A 25,801-nucleotide genomic window follows, 5' to 3' on the forward strand; every position below is an offset into this window, starting at 1 on the left:
TTGGGTAGCCAACTTCATCCTGGTCTGAAATCATTTTGTTTCATCCCTTGCCATACAATGTACTATTTCTCATTTGTAAGTAAAATACAGTGAGCCAAAATTATTACTTTTTTCTGCGCACCAGCAAGCGCCAAAAACAACGAGTAGTAAAGGTTTACCTGTAGTTCTCAGCCGAACAATGCAATCAATCTTTGACTAAAAACAACGTCAGAGTGACTATGAAGAGTCGATACAAATTTTTTTACACGAAATTAATGTAAACAACACGCGAGTTGACTTGAAATCTGATTGATTTCAATTTATTTACTGTAACACTTTGTGTTTATTTGCTTCTTGTAACGCTACCGTAAGATTATATTTGATATTGCACCATATTTAGTTTGCTCTAAGAACTATTGTTCATCGAAGCATACTGGCTAAAAAAAAAAATTACACCAAAATAATCGTAAACTTTTCAATAAAGCAGTTATTAATCAATTTATTAATTGTTAAAGAAACTGATGTTTAGATTACACAAAAATTAATAATTCTTGTAGAACACAATTTTATTTTATTAGTACACAATGTAATGTTTTATACATGGAGAATCCTGTGAAAAGATTCATTACTATTGCACAACTCGATAGTGAAGCAATGAAATTAAACAACTGATTGATCTATTTTATTTTTTATTACACTTAAATTCTTAAATAGAAAACCTCTTTCGAAAATCACTCTAAAGTCTTCACTCGTAAGAGATTTAGCTTAGACTAACTTATTCTTTTAATATTATTTAACACTGAGGTCTAAAAACCTCTCCTCTTTTTGTATAACAAATATGCCTAAGTTCAAAATATATAGAAGTATATGAGTGCAAATGAAGAAAAACATATTGCCCTGCATTTACTTGGAACATGGACCTCAATCTCTCGTCGACCCAAGTACCTAAGGTCATAAAATTTGATCCATGCTAGCTTTCTTTTTCTTAAGTAAACATACATATTTTGAATTCAACTTAAATACATATACTACGACTTACATGTAACACTGTTCGAAATAATATTTCGAACAGAATATTTAGTGAAGATAAATATTAAATAAAATATTGGAATAAAGATTGATTTTTGTACAGAGAATCCGACGAACATAATCAGGAATAAAAATTTAAAAACCGCTTCTTCATTAATAATTTTTTATTTTTTAAATTTCAAACTTTAACATATATCTTAACTTGTTAGAGCTTTAAAAGCTAAAAAAAAAATAATTGCATGTAACAGCATTTTCAAGCTCGAAAAGCTCGAAAATGTATTCACAACAATGATCGTAAGCTCAAGGAGCTCGAAAAGAGCGGGAAGTTTTGGGGCTTGCCCGCATGGTCAACCGATAGACAGTCGTTTTTAGAAGGAGTTGTCGACAAGTCTTAATATAACTTGATGGAAATCATTTATTTTATTACAAATTAGAATACATCGAAGTATAACCAACTAGTTTTACAAAAAAAGAGAAATAATTATTACCTTAACATATGCTCAATTGTAATTTGGAATACTGCCTTATGTTATAAAAATTGAGTGTGATTGTCTATTACTTACAAATAGTAATGAATAATTTAATTCTTTGTTCCAGAAAGTAATAAACCTCTTAAAAGATGGGTACACTGCTGATAATAGCACATGTTAGTCAATACTCTCTCATGCCTATGATGGAGGCTAGGAGTAATGAAGCGTAAAGACATGGACTCATACGATCTATTTGGAGAAGATGTCAGTGGCTCGATGCTTGATGCCCTTCCTGATCTTGGAGGGAATGATCATTTCGATCCAGCCGGCGCAGCTAATCCTGTCGTAACATCTCGAGATGGTACGAATTCTGGACCTAACGGAGGAGGGAGTTACATTAATTCATCGTATAGTATTTCGCAAGAAACTCCTCTGCAGAAATTAGCATCCTTCGGTGGTGCTGAATTTAGTAACGCAAATCAATTACAGAATCCAAATCAGCGCACAATGTTTAATCAAAATTTAGGAACGTTTGACGGTAATTCTGCGCAAAGAAGTATTGTGCCTGGATCATTCCAAAATCAAGTTAGAAATATGATCCCACAGCATAGAGGTCCACATCCTATAGCAGGAAGCCAGTATCCAGGTTACTCAGACAATATGTATTCTATGGAGCAACAACATCCAATGGCAAGAGCAAGTATGAGTATGGATCCAAATATGCAAGGATGGTCTGGGAACAGTTCGTATACTCAACTACAGAGGCACTATAATCAAATGGCACCTCAATCAACATCTTATAGACAACATATGTCTCAGTATTCTCAGGCACAAGATCAATCAGGAATCAATCAGAAGATTCCACAGCAGCAACATTTTGGGCCGCAGCAAGGTATGTTAGGAAATATAGGTGTACCTCATCAAAGTATGCAAGCTGGAGGTGCAGGTGTTGTGTATCAACATATGGTCAGCCAGCAACAACATTATCAACAAAATCCAGCAGGAATATATCAGACATCTGGTGGATTTTCGAGTTTTGCGTCAGCAATGCATCAGCAGCAGCAGCAACAACAACAACAACAACAACAACAGAGCCCGCAACAGTCACAACGAATGCCACATCACCATCCGTCCCTCGCGACTCATCAAAGTCATCCGTCGCATTCACAATATCCTCAACATTCTCAGCAACATCCTGTCAATCAGCAGCAGCCTTTAGATTCGCAGTATCCTCATCACACACCCCCAGTATTTAATCAACCACAACACACTGGAGCGCAACACCCTGGTCCTCCGCATACATCACCACAACTTCCAGGAACGCAGCTTTCAGGGCCGCCGCTCCCGACTCCACAACATACGGGTTCCAATACGCAATTTGGGCAGTCAAAACTTGCTACAAGTCCCCAATATCGTGCTACGTTTCCTCAATTGTCTCCACAAATGTCTCCAAGACCACAAATGTCCCCACGACCACCACCTGTTCAACAACAAATGTCTCCGAGACCAATAATGTCGCCAGTTAAACCGGCGACTCTGTCACCACATTCACAAGTTCAAATTTCACATCAACAACAATCGAATCAGGCTAGTTCTGTTTCTGTACCACCTTGTCCATCTGCATCAATGTCTTTAAATTCATCCATTACTCCTCAGCAAACTACTCTACAAGCATTGGAACAAATGGTTATCCCTGGTGTAGCTACTTCTAATTCAAATAAATCATCGCAAGATTATACTCAATTTCAAACTCGACCGCCAATGTCTCATTCTTCTAATCTTATTACGTCGCCAAAAAATTCAATGCCGATGATGCCTAATCCAAGAATGCCGGTTCCGTCTCAATGGCCTCATTCGCAACAACAGCAATCACAACAACATTCTCAACCTCCACATCCACAGTTACAATCGCCTCAACCACAGCAAACTCAGCCACAACACCAGCCACAGGGACATCCTCAATCGCAAATGCTGTCAAATATGAATGTTACTGATAGCCGAAATATCACTGATTCTCAGCCAACTTCGATGACAGAACAAGTATCGATGTTTCCTGTTAGTAGTAACGAAAATGTACATAGTGTTGTTGGAACAACAAGAGATTCATCTGAAAATATATCAAACACTGTAGTTGGATCTTCTTCTCAAGATTCTGAGATCGTAGAACAGTCGAATACTACAAAAAGTTTGGAAACACTTAATCAACCAACAGAAGATTCAGTTATAAGTAAATCAACTCAAAAAATGGAACAAAGTGCTGTAATAAAATCATTAGAAATCGAATCTGTGCAGACACTTCCAGCTTCGAGTACAAGCGGCAATATTGATTGTAGCACACCCCCACCAACGATGCCATTACAGTCATCGAGTAATACTTCAGCTTCTATACCGATATCCAGTGAAGATAATGAAGCGTCTAATTCGAAAGTTGATGAACAATCTGAGTTGAATTCGTATCAAAATTTACCAACTTCCGATGGACCTGCAATTACATCTTCTCAACATTCAATCATTAGCCCATCACAACCACAGCAAATACAGCAACTTCATACAGGACAGTCTATAGTACCACAACATATACAATCTCAAAATGAGCAACAACCTCATCAATCTCTACCCAACCATCTTCACCATTTACAGATGAATCAAACTCATTTACAATCGCAACAGACGTTAACAAGTCAACAATCCATTCAGACAGGACAATCGCAAATGTTGCAACCACAGCAACAATCATCGGCTGATTCAGTTCAGTCTCAAGTCTCTCAACAACCCCTAATTAATCAATCTCAATCTCAAATCAATCAACAATCTCAGCCAGTTTTTCAACAGCAGCAACAACAACAACCACAACAACAACAACAACAACAACAGCAGCAGCAGCAACAACAACAACAACAAATGTCGACAGATGCTACTCAATCACTACTTTTGGGCCAAATCCCACAAACAGGTCAAATTCAACCACTTCAAACGACACAAACTCAAAACATCCAGCTTCCTCCAGCTATGCCAGCAGTACAAATGAATCAACAATCATCAGCGCAATCTTCGATACCTCAACCACCTCATCAATCTCAACAACAATCTCCAGTGATACCTCCAATGCAATCACAACAGTCTCTTGTCACTCAACAAATTAATATAAATAGTAACAACAATAATAATAACAATAATGCATCATCTCAATTGCAAGCAACACAATCTATTCCGCAGACACATATGGATGTTCAATCACAATTACCTTCTGTAGTCCAATCTACAAATGTTGGAGTTGTATCTCATCAAACTACTACCGGCCCCTTACCCAACAGTCAATCGCCTCATTCGGTTCAGTCAGGTTTCGGTGAATACACAAATATTCAAAAACAGGGTGGGATTTACCCGAGCGAAATGATTGTAGGATCAGGGCAGCCGCAGTATCACACTGGTGCCGACACTGTAGGGAATACAGCTATACCAAAAATATATGGAATGTCTTCCGGGCAAACATCAAATGTTGTAGGAGGAGGCTTGAATAGTTCTTCTACAGTAATGACGCATCATCAGGAAAGAGCTGCACTTCAGCAACAACTTCAAGAATTATTTTGTATGGCTCCATCCCCTGAAAATCAGGAAAAAATCACTGCCCTACAGGAAAAGTTACAAGCACTGCAGCAGCATGAAACTAATGATCAATGCAATGGTGGAGCTCATTGTATTTTGCAAACCCCACTGTTCACCTCTGCGGTTGTTGATAGTCCTCAAGTTTCCAGTACAACCGGCCGCGGTCGTAGCAAAGGTACTCCAAGAACAAAGAAAAATAGGAAGAAAGTCGATAAAGAAGTAGTTACACCTGTTTTGAATCAGTCTATATCACAGCCGGAACAACCTGTATCAGACAATCTAGTCACTCCTGGAGACAGTAGTAATATAATTGATAGTGTAGCTGATTTCGAGGATAATAAACCATCATCTGGTAATACAGAGGACGAATGGAATAAAAGTAGAAAGTCGCGACAACCTAGAAAACCACGAAAGCCAAAAGAATCTAAAGAAGCAAAAGAAAAGTCAGTGAAGAAAGAGCCAAAGTCTTGTAAGGAAATAAAATCTAAAGGAAGGAAGAAAAAAGACAAAGAAGGAAAAGAATGCTTTAAGCGAGGAAGAAAAAAAGCTGTACAGTCTGACTCCGCTGATGAAGAAACAGGACGTGAAATCGGCAATGTGTCTGATTCAAAAAGTGTCCAAGATGCAGATATAAAATGCAATGACGCACCGATTCAGGATGATCAAGAACACGTAGACTCGTCCACTGTTGAACCAATTTTGACGGAGAAAGATGAAGATGATGAAAAAGTTGATGCTGAGGAACTAGATGAAGATACAAAAAAAGATGACTTGAAAAAATCTTCTGAATCAATAACTCCAGCTAAAAAAAAATCCTCTCGGAAACGATCAGTTGGAGGTAAATCGTCTGCTGGGCGATCACCTAGGAGTTTCAAAAAACGAAAAAATCGAATGGCACCAGATTCTGATGGCGAAGAATTGGCAGCAACTCCACCGCCTTCTCCAGAAGCTGGCGAAGATGCTAATAAACGACGATCCGCTAGAAATACTCACAGAAAAAAATATATCGATGATGTTATGCTAAGATTTTCTGACGACGAAGTACCTCTTTCAGAGTCACATGCTAATAAAAAATTAGAAGGCTCTAGTGTTAAAGTTGCATCCACTAAAAAAGACAGTGATACAACTGAAATTACACTCAATAAACCAAACTTTGTTTACATAAATACTACCGATGAGGATTCAATGGTAGTACAGCACATTCTGTGCATGAGAATGGGTAAGAGAGAGATTAAAGAACCAATTTTAACAGAAATTAAAGAAGACGATAAGACTGCTAGTACTGAACAAACCGCATCTTCTCAGCCAAATCCTTCTGACAAAACTACGGATTCTCCGATAGATGAAAAATCGGATGAAGTAGTTGACGATTCAACAGAAGACATAAAAAAGGATAAAGAAGAAGAGGAAGAAGAAGGAGAAGAAGAAGAAGAATCTAATGAAAATAAACCATTGGTGGAAGAAGCATCGAAGAAAGAAACAGAAGAAAGTGAACAGACGAATGAATCGACAGAAGTCACAGAGCCAAGTGATACTAAAGTTGAAGAATCTGAAGAGCTTGGATGTACTAAAAACTTGAAATCGGAAACAAAGTCACGAACTATTGAAGTTGAAGAATATTTAGTTAAGTATAGAAATTTTTCATACTTGCATTGCGAATGGAAAACAGAAGAAGAATTATACAAAGGAGACAAAAGAATCCAAGCTAAATTGAAAAGATTCAAGCAAAAAATTCAACAAAATACCAACATCTTTGAGAATACAGAAGACGATCCCTTTAACCCAGACTTTGTTGAAGTCGATCGTGTATTAGATGAGGCGACTCATACTGATCCTTTAACTGGAGAAACAGTGCGGCACTATCTCGTTAAATGGCGTTCTTTACAATATGAAGATTCTACTTGGGAATTAGAAGAAGATGTTGATCCTGAAAAAATAGCGCTTTTCCATAAGTTCAATAAACTTCCGCCAAAAGATCAATGGAAACCGAAGAAAAAACCCAATGCTTCGGCATGGGTGAAGCTCAATGAATCACCAATTTACAAAGGAGGAAATAGTTTAAGGCCGTACCAATTGGAAGGATTGAATTGGTTACTTTTCTCCTGGTATAACGTACATAATTGTATTTTAGCCGATGAAATGGGTTTAGGAAAAACCATTCAGTCTTTAACGTTTGTTGATGCTGTATATAAATATGGTATTCGAGGCCCGTTTTTGATAATTGCTCCGCTCTCAACTATTCCCAATTGGCAACGTGAATTTGAAGGATGGACTGACATGAATGTGGTTGTGTATCATGGCTCGGCAGCTAGTCGGACTATGCTTCAAGAGTATGAAGTTTATTATAAAAATGATAAGGGACAACAAATAAAAGATTTAATTAAATTTAATGTTTTAATCACAACTTTTGAATTCATAATAACTGATTTCAATGAGTTGAAAGGCTACAATTGGAGATTGTGTGTTATTGATGAGGCTCATAGATTAAAGAATAGAAATTGTAAGCTACTGGAAGGCTTGAGACAATTGAATTTAGAACACCGAGTTCTTCTGTCTGGTACACCGCTTCAAAATAATGTTAATGAACTGTTTTCATTATTAAACTTTCTTGAGCCTACCCAGTTCTCTAGCAGTGAAGCATTTTTGAAAGAATTTGGTAATTTAAGTTGTGAAAGTGAAGTTAACAAATTACAACTTCTTCTTAAACCTATGATGTTAAGAAGACTAAAGGAAGATGTTGAGAAATCTCTAGCTCCTAAAGAAGAAACTGTTGTTGAAGTCGAGTTAACAAATATTCAAAAGAAATATTATCGCGGTATATTAGAGAGAAATTTTTCTTTTTTAGCTAAAGGAACCACATCAGCAAACATTCCTAATCTTATGAACACAATGATGGAATTGAGAAAGTGTTGCATCCATCCATTTTTGTTGAACGGTGCTGAGGATCAAATTCAACTTGACTATAAAGATAAAGAAGATGCTGAAGCATATTTTCATGCGTTGGTCAATAGTTCCGGAAAGATGGTGCTTATTGACAAGTTATTACCGAAATTAAAATCAAGCGGTCATCGAGTTTTAATTTTCAGCCAAATGGTCAAGTGCTTGGATTTGTTAGAAGATTATCTTCTCTATAAAAAATATCCCTATGAAAGAATTGATGGGAGAATTCGCGGTAATTTGAGACAAGCTGCTATTGATCGTTACAGCAAACCTGATTCAGACAGATTTGTCTTCTTACTATGCACCAAAGCAGGAGGTTTAGGCATAAATCTTACTGCTGCTGATACTGTCATTATTTATGACAGTGATTGGAATCCACAGAATGACTTACAAGCGCAGGCAAGATGTCATAGAATTGGCCAACAGAAAATGGTTAAAGTTTACCGTCTGTTGTGTCGTAATACCTACGAACGAGAGATGTTTGATAAGGCATCCATGAAATTAGGACTTGATAAAGCTATTTTGCAATCTATGAATACTACTCAAGGTGGTAAAGATCCTGGCAACAAGCAATTGACAAAAAAAGAAATCGAAGATTTACTGAAAAAAGGAGCTTACGGTGCGATTATGGACGATGACAATGCCGGAGATAAATTTTGCGAGGAAGATATTGATCTTATTCTCGCACGAAGAACTCAAATAATTACTATTGAAGCTGAAAAAGGATCGACATTTTCCAAAGCTAGCTTTGCTTGTTCTTCTAATAGATCTGATATTAATATTGATGATCCTGATTTTTGGAAGAAGTGGGCTAAGAAAGCAGAAATTGATACGACTGAGAAAAAAGAAGAAGAGGATCTTGTTATTTCTGAGCCAAGAAGAAGAACTCAAATCAAGCGATATGGACATGATGAATCCGTTGTTGACATGTCCGAGTTAGACAGTTCAGATGACAGTGACGATGATAATACTGGCTTATCAGGTAGAGGTATGTTAGTGTCAGCATGCTTAAAAAATTTACTTGTAAACACACCCATACAAACATATTTTTTCCAAATCGCTTTTCTTACTCAGGGCTACCATTGATAAATAGTTTCGAATTCATAATTTTTTTGCTTTCAGTAACTTTCGATTTTCGTTTATAACTATTGATGCATACAATTTTTTTTCCGAAGTTTTTCACTTTGTACTATTTACATGATACAGAACATACCCACAACTCGGATGCGCACAGTCATCTTCACTTCACCCCCACAAAGAAAATTTCTTTGATCTGTACTAGTAGCTAAATAACTTGATGTTTAAAAAAACAACTTCAAGTGATTATTGTTTAAAATTTACCTTGTAGAAAAATTTGTAGTCATGAACCTAAAGCTAAAAAATTTGCTGGATCATTTGTATACAGCTTCCGTCGTTTTCTCTGAGATTACAAATCTTTCCAAAAACTAGATAGCATTGATTGATTTATCGTAATACATTCTGATTTGTTTACAGGAAAGAAAAGACGTGATAAGTTCGGGAAGAAGAGCCGAAAACCTTGTGACGAATATGTACCCCGAGAGGGTGAAGTTGTTTATGGAAATTGGGCTCGAAGTGAGTGTTTTAAAGTTGAAAGAGGGCTATTAACTTTCGGGTGGGGCCGTTGGGAAGAAATTCTCCAGCATAGCCAATTTCGTCGTGGTTGGCGGGATGCTGACATTGAAGATTGTGCTCGTGTTATTTTACTTTTCTGTCTCCGTTATTATCGCGGTGATGAAAAAATACGGAACTTTACGTGGGATTTAATAACACCATTAGAAAATGGTGAAAAAATTAAGTCCGTATGTCCCAGTGCATCTAATAGAACAAATAGACAAAAGAAAAAAAGCCGAGTAAGGGAAGGCCGTGAAACTCGAGGATCTGCGGTCAATAGTGGACCCAATGATCCTAATCACTGGAGTCATGCTGAAAAGTATGACGGAGATATTTTTTTGGAAAATACTTACAAAAAACATCTTAGTCGTCATGCGACAAAGTGAGTATTTATTTTCATTAAATATTTGACAATTGTTCATTACTTTGTATTTTAATTTTAGAGTTCTTCTGCGCGTTCGAATGTTGTATTACATCAAACATGAAATCATTGGAGATCTTGTTCAACATATATCTGATGGAGTTCATGTTAGGTTTGTATATCTCAAATTTTCTTATTATGCTTTCACTTAAATGTAATCCAGCATATAGATCATATATTTTTCTATTTGTCTGAAATGTTTTATCTTTTTCGTAACATCAAAAAAAATTTTGTGAGTTTCACAAATTTTTTTTTCTTCCAAACTGCCGAATTTACTTTGCTCTTTCTATTAAACCCAACTAAGAAACTATTTAATATTTTTTTAAACAAAATTTTTTGATTTTAATACTGAAATATTTTTTTTTTTAATTTTTGTATCATTGATAATTTTAAATAATATTGTATTGGAGCACTCACAATAATACAATTTTTGTATAAGTGGCGTAGTGGGATTATGGTTATTTCTATTTTTTGTAGAATTTTAAAAATAAAAAAAAAATTTTTCAATCGACAGTTCAAAAATAACGTAGTTTTAGAAATATTTTTTAAGTTTAATTTTTTTCAAGCAAAAGAAACATTAACTTATGGTTTTTTAACTGTTGTACAATTTTAAGATCAATATTTTTTTCCCAAACATTCTAAAATACGTAATTTAAAAAAAAATTGAACTAGTAATAAAAAAATCTAAGATACAAAATTTTCAGACAAATAAAAAAATTTAAGTTCCAAAACTGTCTGATTTGGCATGGAATGCCCCATCATACGTTAGGCTGTTTTAAAAAAGTCGACAATTTTTATTTTTTTGAAAAACATTAAGATTTGATAAATTATCTCTACACGTAGACGCTATTAAATGTAACCTCATACTACTAAAATTCAAAGAAGTCTTATCAAAATTTTATATTCGAGAACGACCCAGCCAGATAAATGGCTATCGTTCCTAAACTACGTGGAAATACTTCCTAATTTCGGTGAGCTAAGTGTTTCGAAGTGAACAAAATATCTATTTTTGTTGGAAATTAAACCCTTTACGAAAATAGCTCCTTAGCGGTCCTTCTTATCATATATGCTCGTCACTCGAACTCAATTACCGGCCAAGCGTAGATTCGAACCCCAGCGATAGCTAAATATTTTTTCAGCGATCCCTGAGATTCATCCCATATAGACAACTGTATTGCCTTAGATTTTCTGTAGTTGTTCTTTGTCCGTTGTCCTAGGTTGGATCACAAGCGTAGGTACAATACCAAGTCAGCCACAGCCGCAACAAAAACCGGACTGATAAATTAGGTTTTAAGAACTTTAAATAAAAATCCCACTATTTTTAATGTTCTAATTAATTAAAAATGTTCAGAACATGATTTCTTTAAGCAAATCGACTTTTAAATTTATTCCACTGACGAATTATAAAATTTGAAAATTAAAAAGAAATCTTTTTTTCTAATTTCCATTTTATTCAAATGGGAAGTAGAAAATTACCGTAGGGCCCTTGAGGGGTAACGGTAACCGATTTTCAATTCAATTTAATTTACGGACAAACACTAGAAACCTAAAATAGAGAGTCTTTAGCGTTTTTTAAAACCTTAACAGAGGGCTAGAAATTTTGTATTTTCAAAAATTCTAATTCGTCTCCGAGAAAAATTGTTTTAAAATTCTCATTTACTCAACGAGTGCAACAAAGATAGTCCCGTTTATTTTTCTGAGTGTGAGAAAGAGGTCCAGTAGCGTATCCCCTTAAATATTAATACTAAAAGCTTACATTGCAACAGGGTCTATGCCTAGAGATTACCGATTTTTCAAAGGTCTTCAAAAAAATAAAAATTGTCGATTTATTTGGAACACCCATTATATACATATGCATATTAGGGCGGTTCATTTCAGAGCAATATTTTATTTTCAAGGTGCTGACTCAAAATCTTGTAGAATATGTAGGAAAAAATTTTTGGTCAAAATTTAAGCTCTTACTACTTTAAGAGGTCGCTAAGTCATTTGATAGTTTTCCCATTTGAGTAACATACAAATATTTTTTGTATGTTATTTAAAATGGGAAACGTAGCAAATTACCTGGCGACCTCTTAAAATCGTAGTTAACGGCTCAAATTTCGGCCAAATTTTTTTTTTACATATTCTACAAGATTTTGAGTCAGCCCCTTGAAAAAAAAAAAAATATTGCTCTAAAACGAACCACCCTAATGTATATATATATATATATATTCACACACACACACATTCATACATATATATATTTAAATATATATATATATATATACGGCTTGTATTTGCATGTGGCAAATATTAATTTGTATTAGGTACTCGATAATCATGTCCGATGGTATATTTATAGCGTCGTGTTTTTGGATTTAATTTTTTTTTCTTATATCAATTATGACAGTCAATTTGTTGCTACTAATCAATTTCTTTACCCTGCTATCGCATTCCAATAACTTTATAACTTGTAATTAATAACAAAAGTCATCTCAATATCCAAGACGAATCGCCAAACCCAACATCATAACATGGTAAGATATGTAAAAAGCAGTGCACTGTATAGAACAAGGGCAATGCTGTCTTAGTCATGAAAAATTTTATGAAAAAAATCAATAATCATTTAAATACATAAAAAATTGAGTTATTTTTATGTTGAAAAAACTTTGTGCTATTGATTTCCATTCTACTTCAAAATGATGTAAATAGTTAACTATACATGTTATGAAATCATTTGGTACCAATTTTATTTTGATTTGAAAGCATTTTATTTTTCGCACATAATAACCGTAAGAATATCATTATAAAGAAAACAAATTTTTTTGGTTTAAAAATGTTTTTTCAAAGCTAATATTTTTCATTCAAGTAAACATTTCTTCGATTGATAAATTTAAACTCTTAACCCAAGTATAATTTTGTTGAAATAAAAAAAAAAGTTTTGCTTAGAGAACCTCAAATTCTTGTTCCATTTGCATCACCGACTTAAAGCAGAGTTGTAAGAAGTAAGTCCGCAACTATCAGCCTCTCTATTGCACACCTTAATCGCGAACGCTCTGTGTGTGCTTTACGGTCTTCTCTTACTAATCTTCGGAACCACGATAACTTTTGAAAAATATAATGAATTGGCCTAATTTTTTAACTTCCTGCTAAAAAAATTGAAAATTTTCAAAAATTCGGGAAATTATTAGTATCGGTCCGATTTTCGAAAATCAAGTTTTTATCAGATCTTGACGTTTTGAGATTCTAGGAAGTCATTCTGACTAATTTCAAGATGATGCCCGAGTGTATGTATGTGTCTAAAGGCTCAAAACATCCTAAAAATATACACAATTTACGCAACAATATACTTAAAAATAAATAAATATGAAAAACGACACGCGCGCGCAACATGAATTCTAGTTTAATCCTGTCTGGAATCATTATTTTTTTCAAATTAAGTTAAAATATAAAAATATTAAGAAACGCTAACATAATTTTTTTAATTTTAAAAAGAAAGTACATGTTTAGTATCATATCGTGCAATCTTGAATCAAGTCGCTAGTACCTCAAATCAAGAGAAAGATGTACACGAGACAATAATATCGCGCTGTTGGTTTATAAATAAAATAATTTCGTACAAAACATTACAATTTTTGATGAAAGAAAAAATTTTCTTCACCTAAAATAAAACGACTTTAATGAAGTATTTTCTCATTTTTTTATGCAAGCTAACATTTTTTTACGTTAAAAAAAAAAGAATAACTTTAATCAAGAATTAAATTTCGGAAAAAAAAATTTGTGATTCAAGTTAGAATTTTTTTTGTGTACCAAATAATTTTTAGAATTTCAACAAAAAATAAAATAAAAAATAACTCAATATTTTAGGTATACATTGACATCAAGCAAACGCTAATTTTTATTACGCGGAACGGAAAATTACTATCATCTTGTTCAATAAAAGAAAAAATTATTTCTTGAGAGCCCCTGTTTTCCTGAAAAATAAAATCCGGAAACTAAAAGTAATGGGGGTTAAAAACTCTCAGTCTTAAATATTTAGTAATATTCAATTATATTGGGCTGAGTAAAACAACATTCGGGAGCACTTTTACCACGCGTACTCGGCTCTTTCCTTTATGAAACTTTGATTTTTTTCTAATTTAAACTAATTTGACTGCTGTGGAATTTAGTTTAACGGCACTTGAATTTTTAAGCTCATGTTTTTTTTTTAATTTACTTTTCAAAAAAAATTGCTGGCAATGTCGCTAAACTTAGCGCCCGGTTTCCTTTTATAGTAAGGGTACTGTTTATTGATATTAATATATATTCATGAATATATATGTTAGAGTGATTACAAAAAAATTAATCCATTGAAGTTTAAAAAGTACCGATTTATTGACAAAAAAATTTTATGAGTAGAAATTTTTTTAGCTCAATAATAAAATGTGCCGGCGGCCGATTAAAATTCAATGAAAAATTACATGGAAAATGTGGTAACGTTTGAATCACTTGAGATAAAAAATGTATTTCAGCAGATTATTGTAGGGCATTGAATTCTCTTATAGAAAGTCCACTGAGTGATACTTTTATGCCCAATAATTCTTGCACTTACAGGTCGTCGAAGTCTGAAATGTAAAGAAATACAGTTTTAAGGCTATGTCATGAAAAATATCCATGCTACATACAAAACTTGATGTCAACAGTTTACGAAATTTGATTATAAACAAAAACAGTTTGATAATATTTTAGCGTCGAGTCATCACTTATTCTCGAGTTATACTCAATTTAAATTGATTTTTCGGTAAAAAAAGATGTGTAATTTCAATACTACGCAAAACAAATAGCATTTTAACTGTGAAATTTTAACACCTAGATGCTTCGTATTTGAGGTGTGCTATATAATGAAATATAGAAAAAGAGTCAGCATTCTACTTATTTTGCAAATTTAATATTCAAATTCCACCTTTTTCTTACCATAAACCAGATTACCAATTGAGTATAACTCGAGAATAAGTGACGACGCTAAAATATTATCATACTGTTTTTGTTGGGAATCAAATTTCCTACACCTTTGTCATCTAACTTTTTATGTGGCATGGATATTTTTCATAACAGAACCTCAAAGCTGTATTTCTATATATTTCAGACTATGATGATCAGTAAGTACAAGAATTATCGGAAGTAAAAATAACACTCAGTAGATTTTCTTTTAAAGAATTCAATGCCCTACAAGAATATGTTGAAATAAAATTTTCATCTCAAGTGGTTTAGACGTTCCTCCATTTTTAATTATTTTTTTTTTATGTTATTTAAATAAGAAATTTCAATTGGCCTCCAACACCTTTTAATATTGATAAAAAAAAAATTTCTTTTCATAAGAATTTTTTAGTCAACAAATCAGTCTTTATTAAACCATAACTTGAAAGGTTTTGTTTTTTTGAACCACCCTAATATATATGTGTATACGATAAAAATTGGCAAAATTAGTAAATGACACCGCCCTACAGTGCGTTGCGGATAGAACCTCCTCAGTTACCGGAACAACCAACAAAATGGTGGGATCCGATGGCAGACAAGTCACTTATAGTCGGCTGCTACAAACATGGTTACGAGAATTACGATTTGATGAGGACCGATCCCACGCTTTCTTTCATTACAAGCTGCCCTCTCCTTTCCCAGACTAAGACCAGTCAAACAGAACAGCTAAAGTGAGTATTCACCTATTTTTTTTCTTTGTTTTACGTTTAACGTCATTTTTCGCTACATAGTAGTTACCATACATTTAACATATTTGCATGTTTTAAGAAATATATATTGGAATGCCCTTTTTCAGCAGCATTTTTTTTTTTTTCATATTCATTGTTCCAAAATATTATCATTACACATTATTATTAAATGTAATATGCTCTTTGTTAATTTTTAAGTGAAAATTTAAAAAACCCATAGCAGTTGGACGGGGAAGGGATACACAAATTGCTGATTACAGAAATCAATTTTTGGTTCCTTAGCGGATTTGAATTACGGTAAATTACCGTAGTTTATGGTACCCAATGAATTACCGCAATTTACGGTTAAATGCGGCAATTTATGGCGAATTACGGTATTTACCACAGATTACGGAAAATTACCGTATGTTACGGTAATTCTGTTGGATACCGTAAATTACGGTATGACCGTAATTCAGATCCGCTAGAGTTGTTATTCCTGGTGGATCCGAATTACCGCAATTTACCAGATTTGTCCGTAATTTGTCGTACAAAACGGTTTGTTACGGCAAATTTGTCGCCATTTATGGCAATTTACTGTAATATACGGTATTTTACTGTTAATTACGGCATTTTTACCGTCAGCACCGTATGTTTTTTTTATTTTTACAGTGCAATACTTCATTTACGGTAAAATACCGCAGACTTACCACAATTTCCGACAAAAATACCATACCTTCACTGTAAGATACCGTATTTTGTCGTAAATTATGACATTTTACCGCAAATTGCAGTATTTTACCGTAGTTCGGATCCGCCAGGGTATAACCAAAAATATTTTTACTTGCTTTATCAATCTCATCACGCTGGAGCGCATAAAATTCCTAGCAAAAAAGCTCATTAAGCTAAATTTGTATGTCGATCGGTTATGGAGGGTAAAAATTAATTTTGCATCAAAATTCCGGTAAAATCAACCACTGCTGGTAACGTTTTAACATTACAAAACTCTTAAAATGACAATTCGTAGATATTAATAATTATTTATGCAAAAGGTCCCTACAATTTATTTTGATATATTATTATTGCCTAACCTAAGTTGGCACCTCGTTTCCTATACTGACGTCATCTTGAAAATGCGTGAATGTTTTTCGATTGCTTTTTCACCACAGAAAAGTACGATTTTCTACCCGCTAAACTGAGCAAGAATTGAAACTTTCGGTGTAGGTACATTGAAATAGTATTACACACTCAGGAAGGAAAGTAGGACATTCTAACCCGCGTGTGTAATTGGCGTAATTGCTTACCCTAGTCGGAGGCGAAAATGGAAAACACGCGGATTGGGACACCCTATCGGATCCGAATTATGGTAAATTACCTTAATTTACGGTATTCGGAAGAATTATGGTATAGTACGGTAATTCCCCGTAAGTTTACAAAAATCCTCCGGTATTTTACGGTAATATTGCGGTATTTCACGGCAAACCTGCACATTTACTGCAAAATTACGGCATTTTACCGTAAAACAAAGTATCTCACTGCGTTACGGTAAGAATGCCAGAATCTATCGTATTCTACCGTAGAGTGCGGAAAATTTGCAGTAAAATACGGTATTTTGGGGTACTTTACCGTAATTCGGATTCGTTCGGGCGTCCCTCCTTTATCCGTGGCGTGTATACTATTTTTCACCAGATTGGCACCTGAAATTTTAACTTTCTGTTATCCCTAGTGGATCCGAATTACGGTAAATTACGGTAATTACCGGAATTTACCGTAATTCACGATATTCAGTAGAATTGCCATAATTTGCAGTAAAAATGCGCTAACTTGCTGTAAAATACGGCAATTTAACGTAATTTACCGCAGATCCACTAGGGATTTTATCATTTTTTTCTCATAAACTAAATGAGCGACTTTTTTCTCCCAAAACAGGGCAGGAATTTAAAGCTTCGGTGCAGATAGGGTGAAAAATATTTATGATTAGGAGCCTTTCTTTCAGAATACAAATGAATAATTAGTGAATAGTTAACTATAAAGACGAATAAATTAACAAACCAAATGAAATAAAAAATCACGTTTAATCAAAAAATTACAATTATTATATCCGAAAATTTTTTGATGAAGTCATCTATTGACTGAAATTAGTAAATTTGTTATTATATATAGGCCTCTAAAGTTTGCGCTTTTGGATATTTGAAAATATTATTATTATTTTATTGATATATTATCGTTTATTATTGGAATTTTTTTTCTCTTGTATGTAATTAATACATATTATTGATTGCAAGAGAATATGCTATGGATGAGTGGATTTTCCACTATTATGATATTAGAATAAAATATCTTTCAAGTCTAATTATTGAAATTTTTTTGTTTTGCTACCAGAGAGGACAGTAACCTTGATCAAGATATAGATGATAACGAGTCCTTAAGTATACCTAAGGATTCTAAAGACTCGGATAAATTCAGTAAAGACACACCAAGTGATTCACCAGCTGTATCCAATAAAGCAGATACTCCTGTACCAGAAACCAGTAGTAGTCACGATGGAAACGAAATTTTAGTCGACGACGAAAAAATATGGCCATCAGTGGTAGACCTAAATACACGTTTACGTCGTGTCATTTCTTCTTACCAACGGAGTATTACTAAAAAAGATGAAGTAAATAAAAATGTTCCGAAAGCCGGGAAATCAAGTATGGACGTCGAAATGACTAATCAGACTGTAACCGCCACCGATCCAACCCTTAATATGCAAGGATGGGATTTACAGCAACTTGCTATGTATCTTTTGGTTAGTATTTCATGTAAAGCTTTTATTAGTTTCTTTTTCTTTTTTATTTTTTTTAAAGTAAAAACTTCTTTAGGCGCGTTGAGCAATTTTGCAATGGGGGCAAACTTATGAGTTCGCGTTACTGACATGCTGTATTAGCTGTATACCTATAGCTATAAGTATGACGTGTCGCACTTGGACAGCAACTATAAAATTAAATATGCATAATTAAATTTCAAACTATGTAAAATTATAACCTGTATTATTAAGAAAATAAGGAAAATTTTGTTCCCGCCATATCTATATGATAGAATTAGTTAATGTTATTGAAATTGGTATGATTAGATAGGACTTGACTTGAATTTGTGCCTTTTTATACTTTCTTTTAATTGCCAAGTATTGAGATGAAGAGATTTATCTATATCATTCGAATTACATTTAAATTACGCGCGAAAAAAGACGATCGTATTTATTTTCTTTAAATAAATTAATCCTTGAATTATTCTGTCACTAAATATGACTGAATGTCACTGAATATATTATTTATATCGCGTTACTTATTCCAAAATGACAGATTTTTCTACTCCCTTTTGGTTTTAGGAAACTTATCAAAGCCAAAAAAGTGTGCATAGAAAACAAAAGGATTCATTGACACAAAAAATGTTTACTCGCCTAAAGAAAATTTTTACTTACCCCAATAAATTTTTTGCATTGTGAATTGAAAACAAAAATTTATTTAGAACTAGAAAAAATTACTCGGTGCAAGAAAGTATTTCTTGACCAAAATAATCTTTTCTCGCCCCAAGACAATTTTTGTATTTAACTAATAATGCTTTTTTCTGCGTATTTAATAAATTTAGTAGTGATATTTGTGCAGGCTGCTCGTATTAACGAATTTAATTTACAAATTGTGAAGTTTTAATTTTTAATACTATAATTAATTTGAAAATCCAGAAAAAAACCACTGAAATTTCATAGTTTTAAATTTTTACTTCTGTTGGCAGTCCCCAATGACTACCAGTTTTTAAAAAATTTATTTAGTTTAAACAACTCGTTATTTATTTTTCAGAAAATGGAAAGAAGAGAAAAAATGGAGGCTATGGTCAAAGAGCGTGAAAGAACTCGTATTGAAGAGCAGAAGGCGAAATGGTCTCGCCGAGAAGAAGGTGAATTCTTCAGGGTGATTTCTACTTACGGTGTCAATTACGACCGGAAAAAGGCACAATACGATTGGACGAAATTTAAGAGCATTGCTAAATTTGACAAGAAAACAGATTCTGATCTCACCGATTATTATATGTCATTTAGAATCATGTGTAAAAAAGTTTCTAATATGAAAATGTCAGATGAGGATGGTAAGTTTACTTTTATTATTCATTTTAATTATTTTTCTCAGCGTAATTTTATAAATTTGAACGATTTTCAGATGTTTTGATGGATCAATTGACCCCAAGTAAAGCCCGACAAATACTTGATCGTGTTGATCTTCTCAGTAAAATTAGAGAAGAAATTTTATCTCATCCACATCTTGAAGAACGACTCAGTTTATGTCAGCCTTCAGGTGACACACCCGATTGGTGGATCCCCGGGAAACATGACAAAGAGTTATTGCTTGGTGCTGCAAAACATGGGTTAGGACGAACTGATATTACTATCCTACATGACTTAGACTTTTCATTTCACAAAATACTGGGTAAAAGTATATTTGGAACACCATCTTCGTCAATGCTTCTTAGCAAAGCAGAAAAAGTTGTAAAAGTAAACAACAAAGAAGACATACTAAAGTTTGACAAAAATGAAATTCTGGTCAAACTTGAAAAAGGAGAAGGAACATTAAAAATTGAAAAGGTTGCTGTTAAAAAAGACAAAGATACATTTATTGAAAAGAAGTTTGATGATAATGTTGATATCAGTCAAGCAGAATTAACGATTGTCAAGACTGAAAGTAAAACTGAAGATAAATACTCCAGTGGTTCTTTGACCATTACTACCGTACCAATGTCTAAATCAACTGAAACTATTGAAGATGATGAAATGACAACAGATCTTACTGATAAAAAAACAGTTACTGAACCAGAGAGTACTGAAGAGAAAAATGAGGACGATACGAAAATGGAAAATATATCGTCAGAAAAAAGTGAAAAAATAAAAGATAATAAAGAAGCGAAAGTAAATGTCATAGACCTTGACAACAAAGATGACAAATCAAAAATTGAAGAAATTATTGAGGAAGAAGCCACTGAAGAGAAAGAAGATGTAGAAATTAAATCTACTGCAAGTCCTAAAGATGATACTGAACATAACAAGACTCCAGAAAAGAAAGAGCAAGATATTGAAGTCGGAGAATTGAGTAAAAATATCGAAAGTGATGGAGAAAAGTCGCCTGAAAAGTCAGACAAAGACTTGAAAAGCAAGTCGATAAATGATGAAAACTCTGAGAAGCTTAAATTGACATCTGTCAATGATGAGAATGAGGGAAATAAAAATGAAAATTCATCTCAAGTTACAAAGAGCCCAGAAGAATCCAAGCCAGAGCCAAAAGTTGAAGTGGACCCTGAATGTGGACCAGAACTTCCAACTAAAGTTTCCGAATCTCAATCAGCAGAAAAAGTTGAAGAACAAAGTGTGAAAAGTGAAATCAAAGTAAAAGCCGACGATGCGGCGGCCATTGAAACAGGAGTGCAAAAAATTTCTGATGTTGAAGAGAAATGCAGTGTTCAGGCAGCTGAACTCAAGGCAATGTTCCCTGATTTAGAAGTAATACAACCTCTCTCGAGATTGACGCAGATTGACACTTTCGTACTGCGTGAGAAAACTGTTGATTTTCCTGAGTCTACAGTGGCTCAACTTTTCACCCATAACTACCCAACTTCCGTCAAGTGGCTCAAAGAGCATGCCATTGAAGCCCGTTTGATGCACATTGTTCATGCAATTGAACACAAAGAATGGCCTGTCGCTATTAATTTCACCGCTGGTGATGAAATGGAAGTAACATCCAATGAAAAAGATAATTCAGAAGTAATAACTATTACAACCGACCATGGAATTTCACGCGCACTCGCTACCTCAAGTAATTTAGCAGCTTCCAAAAAACGTAAGCGGCATATTGCAATCGACGTAGAAACAGAGCGAGCTAAATTACATGCGTTATTAAATAACAGTCACATGACGTCCCAGGCTCCCTCAGGTTCTTCAGGCCTAAGTAAACCTACAATATCTTCCAGTAATTGGGACACCAATGACGATACTCAGTCTGATGAATCTCGGCGAATAATTTCACTGCAACCGCCTCCAGCCCATCAGCATACTCGTACTCCCAACATGCCATTTGACATTAAGTATACAACTCCTGGTAAAACTACAATTATTCCTGGTACTTCAAGCACATTAACGCCTATTGATTTGTCATCTAATTATACAAAAGGTGTCGTTGATTCTAATAAAGACACTACGAATGAAGCTCAAGATTTTTCTATGCCTAATAAAAATAAACAAAGTAACAGTAATAAGGGTAAGCTAGACAGTATGTTAGATAAACTAATGAAAAGGAAAAATTGCCCTGTTGATGAACCGATAGTTGGAAAAGAAAAGAAGCGTAAAAAACTTGATGAGATTGTTTTAGGACTTAGTGCTGCTAAAGAGCAACAGGAAAATACCCATTTTATGGAACATAAAAAAAATACGATTACACCTAGTGTAACAGTAACACCTGCTTCTGTTCCTGCGGGATTTTCAAACTCTCTATCGACTGGACAAAAACCATTTTCTATAACTGTAACATCGATTCCATCATCTCGAACTTCTGGGTCCTCGTCAAATTTGCCAGCGTCTTCTTTACATTCCCACAAAGATAATTTTTCTGTTCTTTTTAATCAAACTGAACAACAAAATCGTGATTTGAAAAAACAAGAGTTACATCAAAGTCAGCAACAACAACGACACCATCAACAACAGCAGCAGCAGCAACAACTACAACAACAACAGCAGCAACAACAGCAGCAGCAGCAACAACAACAGCAGCAGCAGCAACACCAGCAACAACAACAACACCAACAACATCAACAACATCAACAACAACAACAACAACAAAGTTTTAACTCAAGTCATATGTCATCGAGTAATCACCGTAAGAATTACGAAGCTATGATTGCAGACATGAGTAAAGTTGCTGAATATTCAAAAATAAATTCATATTCTCATGAAGCCAAAGTAAACAAATGGCTCGCTGAGCAGACAGCTATTTCCGAACAACTAGGAGCTGAGTACCTCAATACTCCTAGAAGACGTCGACCACGAGTTGACCCCTCACTTCTTGATTGGAAGAAACTTACTGGCGAAGAAAACGTTGCTGTAGTCAATAGACTGACTGGAAAAAAGGTAAATATTTAATATTTCACATGAAAGAGCGTACCACACTTGGTTATCTTCGCAAGTATTGCTCTTGCGTGTACTATAATAAACGTTTATTTAATTTACAGGTCACCGGAAGTAAAGCACCACAACTGAAAAGACTCGGCCAGTGGTTGATAGAAAATCCAATATTTGACGTAGATCCTAAATGGGCTGAACTTGTAAAAGAACGGGGTAATCTTCCACATGATTTGCATAAAAGAGTTCCGGGCTCAGAGCGTAGCAACAGTAAAGGAAAGAGTCCCGGCAGGCCACCTATGATGCCAAGCCCGACAAGCCAAGCATCCACTAATCCATCTAATATGCCTACCACTTCAATAGCTTCTCAATTAAACTTCCCTGGACTCAGTAATTCTCTTTTGTCGACACTATCCATGGGGAATTTCGATCCAAAAAACAATCCGCTTCTAATGCCTTTTGGAAGTCTACCGAATCTTGGGGCTCTAGGCAGCCTTGGAAATATAAGCAACATGAACCTCACAAATTCGTTTTTCGCTAATCTCGCGGGGCTCGGGTTGCCATCTTTAACTGGCATGGAATCAGTTTTAGGTGGATCTACACCAACCAGTTCAACGGAAACTAACACAGCAACTTCATCTATGAAAAACGTCGGTTCTATAATGAGCAGCAGTAGTAGTACCAGCAATGCTACGAAATCACGGGGAAAAGTAGATCTGGCAACTAGTAAAGCTATGACACCATCTACTTCATCTTCGTCATCTCTACCAACAACGACTCCGTTCCCATTCTTCTTTCCAAATCCAAGCTTACTGTATACACCTTTGGGTTTGGGAAGCTTGAATCCATTTTCTATTCAGCCTGGTGGAGTGTCCTCGGCCTATGAGAGTCTCGCACAATGTGCGCTTCTTAACTCATCTGCATCTAATGCTTCGCCATCACGAAAATCAAACGTCTCGATGAGTAGTTCTCGCCAAAAAGATTTTTCAGTCGATTCTTCTTCTAAAAAGAAAGAGTCGGATAAAAAAACTGGATCATCTTCAACATCAGGTTTCCGATATCCCATTGACTCCACCTTGATGTTACAGCAATATGCGGACTTTACTTTACATAACGATGACAAAAAGCGTGCGGACTCGGAAAAAAAAGAAGTCATTGACTTGAATGACATCACTGATTTATCTGCGCGGTTTGAAAAGAAAACTAAAGAACAAGAAATTAAAGGATCTTTGGAGCAGTTGAGTAAAGCCAACGCTGAGCTTTTATCGAGAGGTCAACATATAGAAGAACTACACAGATCTCAGAAACGAAGTCGAACTTCAGATAATCCGATAACAGATCAACAGGTGCCTTCATCTTTGGAAGTTACACTCGAACCAGTCCAGAAAAAAAGTCGAGTTTTTGAATCTGAAGGTTCTAATCTTGCTTCAATAAATGAATATAACGTTGAACTTGAAACAGTAATAAAACCACTATCTATAGTTAAAAAGTCTCAAGCATCAAATTTGACGCTTCAAGCAACTCCGTCTTCAATTGGATCTACAGCAGCTATTCCTAGCTCGACTTTGACTTCATCGTCAGAACAATTACATGAATTGCCACAAGAAGAATCAAATAATAAGTCACTTAATGCTTCGAATGATAACAAAGAATCTACAAATTCAACGCCAAGTCATGATTTAGATCAACAAGAAAAAGTTAAATCAGATAGTAATAGATCTAGTAGTTTTGTTGAGCCCGAAGAAGATGTTAAAAGTATGAAAACTATTAATAAAAAATCGAGAGGTGGGAAAAAAGTACTGATAGATCAACCGATAGAACGAAAAAATCTACGATCTAGTGCTGGGAGACAAGCGCGCGCGGCTGCAGAACGACAAGCAAAGATGGAGGGTGAGCAACTTCCGCCTGATCAAGAAAGTCAACAAACAGATAATTGAATCTACTAAAGTTTAAAAAAAAAAAAATAAAATAAATTCGTTTAAGAATTTGATAATAAGTGATATCCTTTAATTATGTTTTAAAAAATGCGAATTTATGCTAGAAAAATAATATCCTAGAGTACATGGATTACACTAACGGATATGTATTTAAACTACATGAAAGTTTGTGATGATAAATTTCATTTAAATCAATAAAAATAAATGATTCATCGCAATAGTATTTTATGGGATATTTTATGTAGTAATTGTCATTTAATTATGTTAGTAATTACAGTTATTAAATATTAATTATACTAATGTTAAGTATACTTTTTTTAATCTTTTTGATTTTTGACCAAGGACTGTTTTATATGTTATTAAAACTTGATATACTATTGTATGCATAATAATATAACCATACGATTTATAAAAAGAGAAAAAAAAAAATTGTAGCATAGTTTTAAGACTAAAATGTAATGTACATATTAAAAACAATCTACTTAGAATAAATTAAACGAAAGAAATCGTGTATTCGAAAATGTATATAAATCAATATAATGTACTTTATTTAGATGAAATAATAAATGGCTTCTTTTGTTGTTTGCAAATATATCAAGTACGTATTAAATTACTGGAAATTTAAATGAATTTCCGAAATTACAGTTTTTAAACTCAAGTCTAAATATGAAAATTTATTAAACGTTTTAAATTCATCTTATGATTTATAAATAAAAATTAAAGATTCAATTCGTCATGTAGGGGAAACCAAATCGATGCCAACGTGAGCTACGGATAATTCCTACGCACGCAAGACCGACGACTAATTTATAAGCCAAGCCTACAAGTACTCACTTTGTTACAGCAACAAAATTAATTTAATTACGGCAAATATTGTTTTTCCTCACAAATTAAACTTCAGGACGTGAAAAAATTCACATAATCCCGCTAAAAAAAAAAAGTTTTGATTATACAACAGAAATCCATGTCACGAAATTCCGAATCGA

General features: G+C 34.2%; 1 protein-coding gene across 3 annotated transcripts in view; it reads left to right on the forward strand.

Annotated features, from left to right (window-relative positions):
- Positions 1-25,409, forward strand: part of LOC130668646 (uncharacterized) — a 35,080-nt gene extending 9,671 nt beyond the window's left edge. Inside the window, exons 2-9 of one of the 3 annotated variants that reach the window (XM_057471030.1) lie at positions 1,606-9,012; positions 9,519-10,038; positions 10,100-10,189; positions 15,543-15,743; positions 18,123-18,531; positions 19,580-19,865; positions 19,937-22,887; positions 22,989-25,409. In XM_057471030.1, coding sequence (XP_057327013.1) covers positions 1,698-9,012; positions 9,519-10,038; positions 10,100-10,189; positions 15,543-15,743; positions 18,123-18,531; positions 19,580-19,865; positions 19,937-22,887; positions 22,989-24,815 — 13,599 coding nt within the window. In that variant the 5' untranslated portion in view covers positions 1,606-1,697 and the 3' untranslated portion in view covers positions 24,816-25,409. The remainder of the gene's footprint in view (positions 1-1,605; positions 9,013-9,518; positions 10,039-10,099; positions 10,190-15,542; positions 15,744-18,122; positions 18,532-19,579; positions 19,866-19,936; positions 22,888-22,988) is intronic. The other 2 variants (XM_057471031.1, XM_057471032.1) reach the window with 2 other exon arrangements.
- Positions 25,410-25,801: the final 392 nt, after the last annotated feature.

Source organism: Microplitis mediator, chromosome 5 (genome assembly GCF_029852145.1).
Source record: "Microplitis mediator isolate UGA2020A chromosome 5, iyMicMedi2.1, whole genome shotgun sequence".
Taxonomy (NCBI): Eukaryota; Metazoa; Arthropoda; class Insecta; order Hymenoptera; family Braconidae; genus Microplitis; species Microplitis mediator.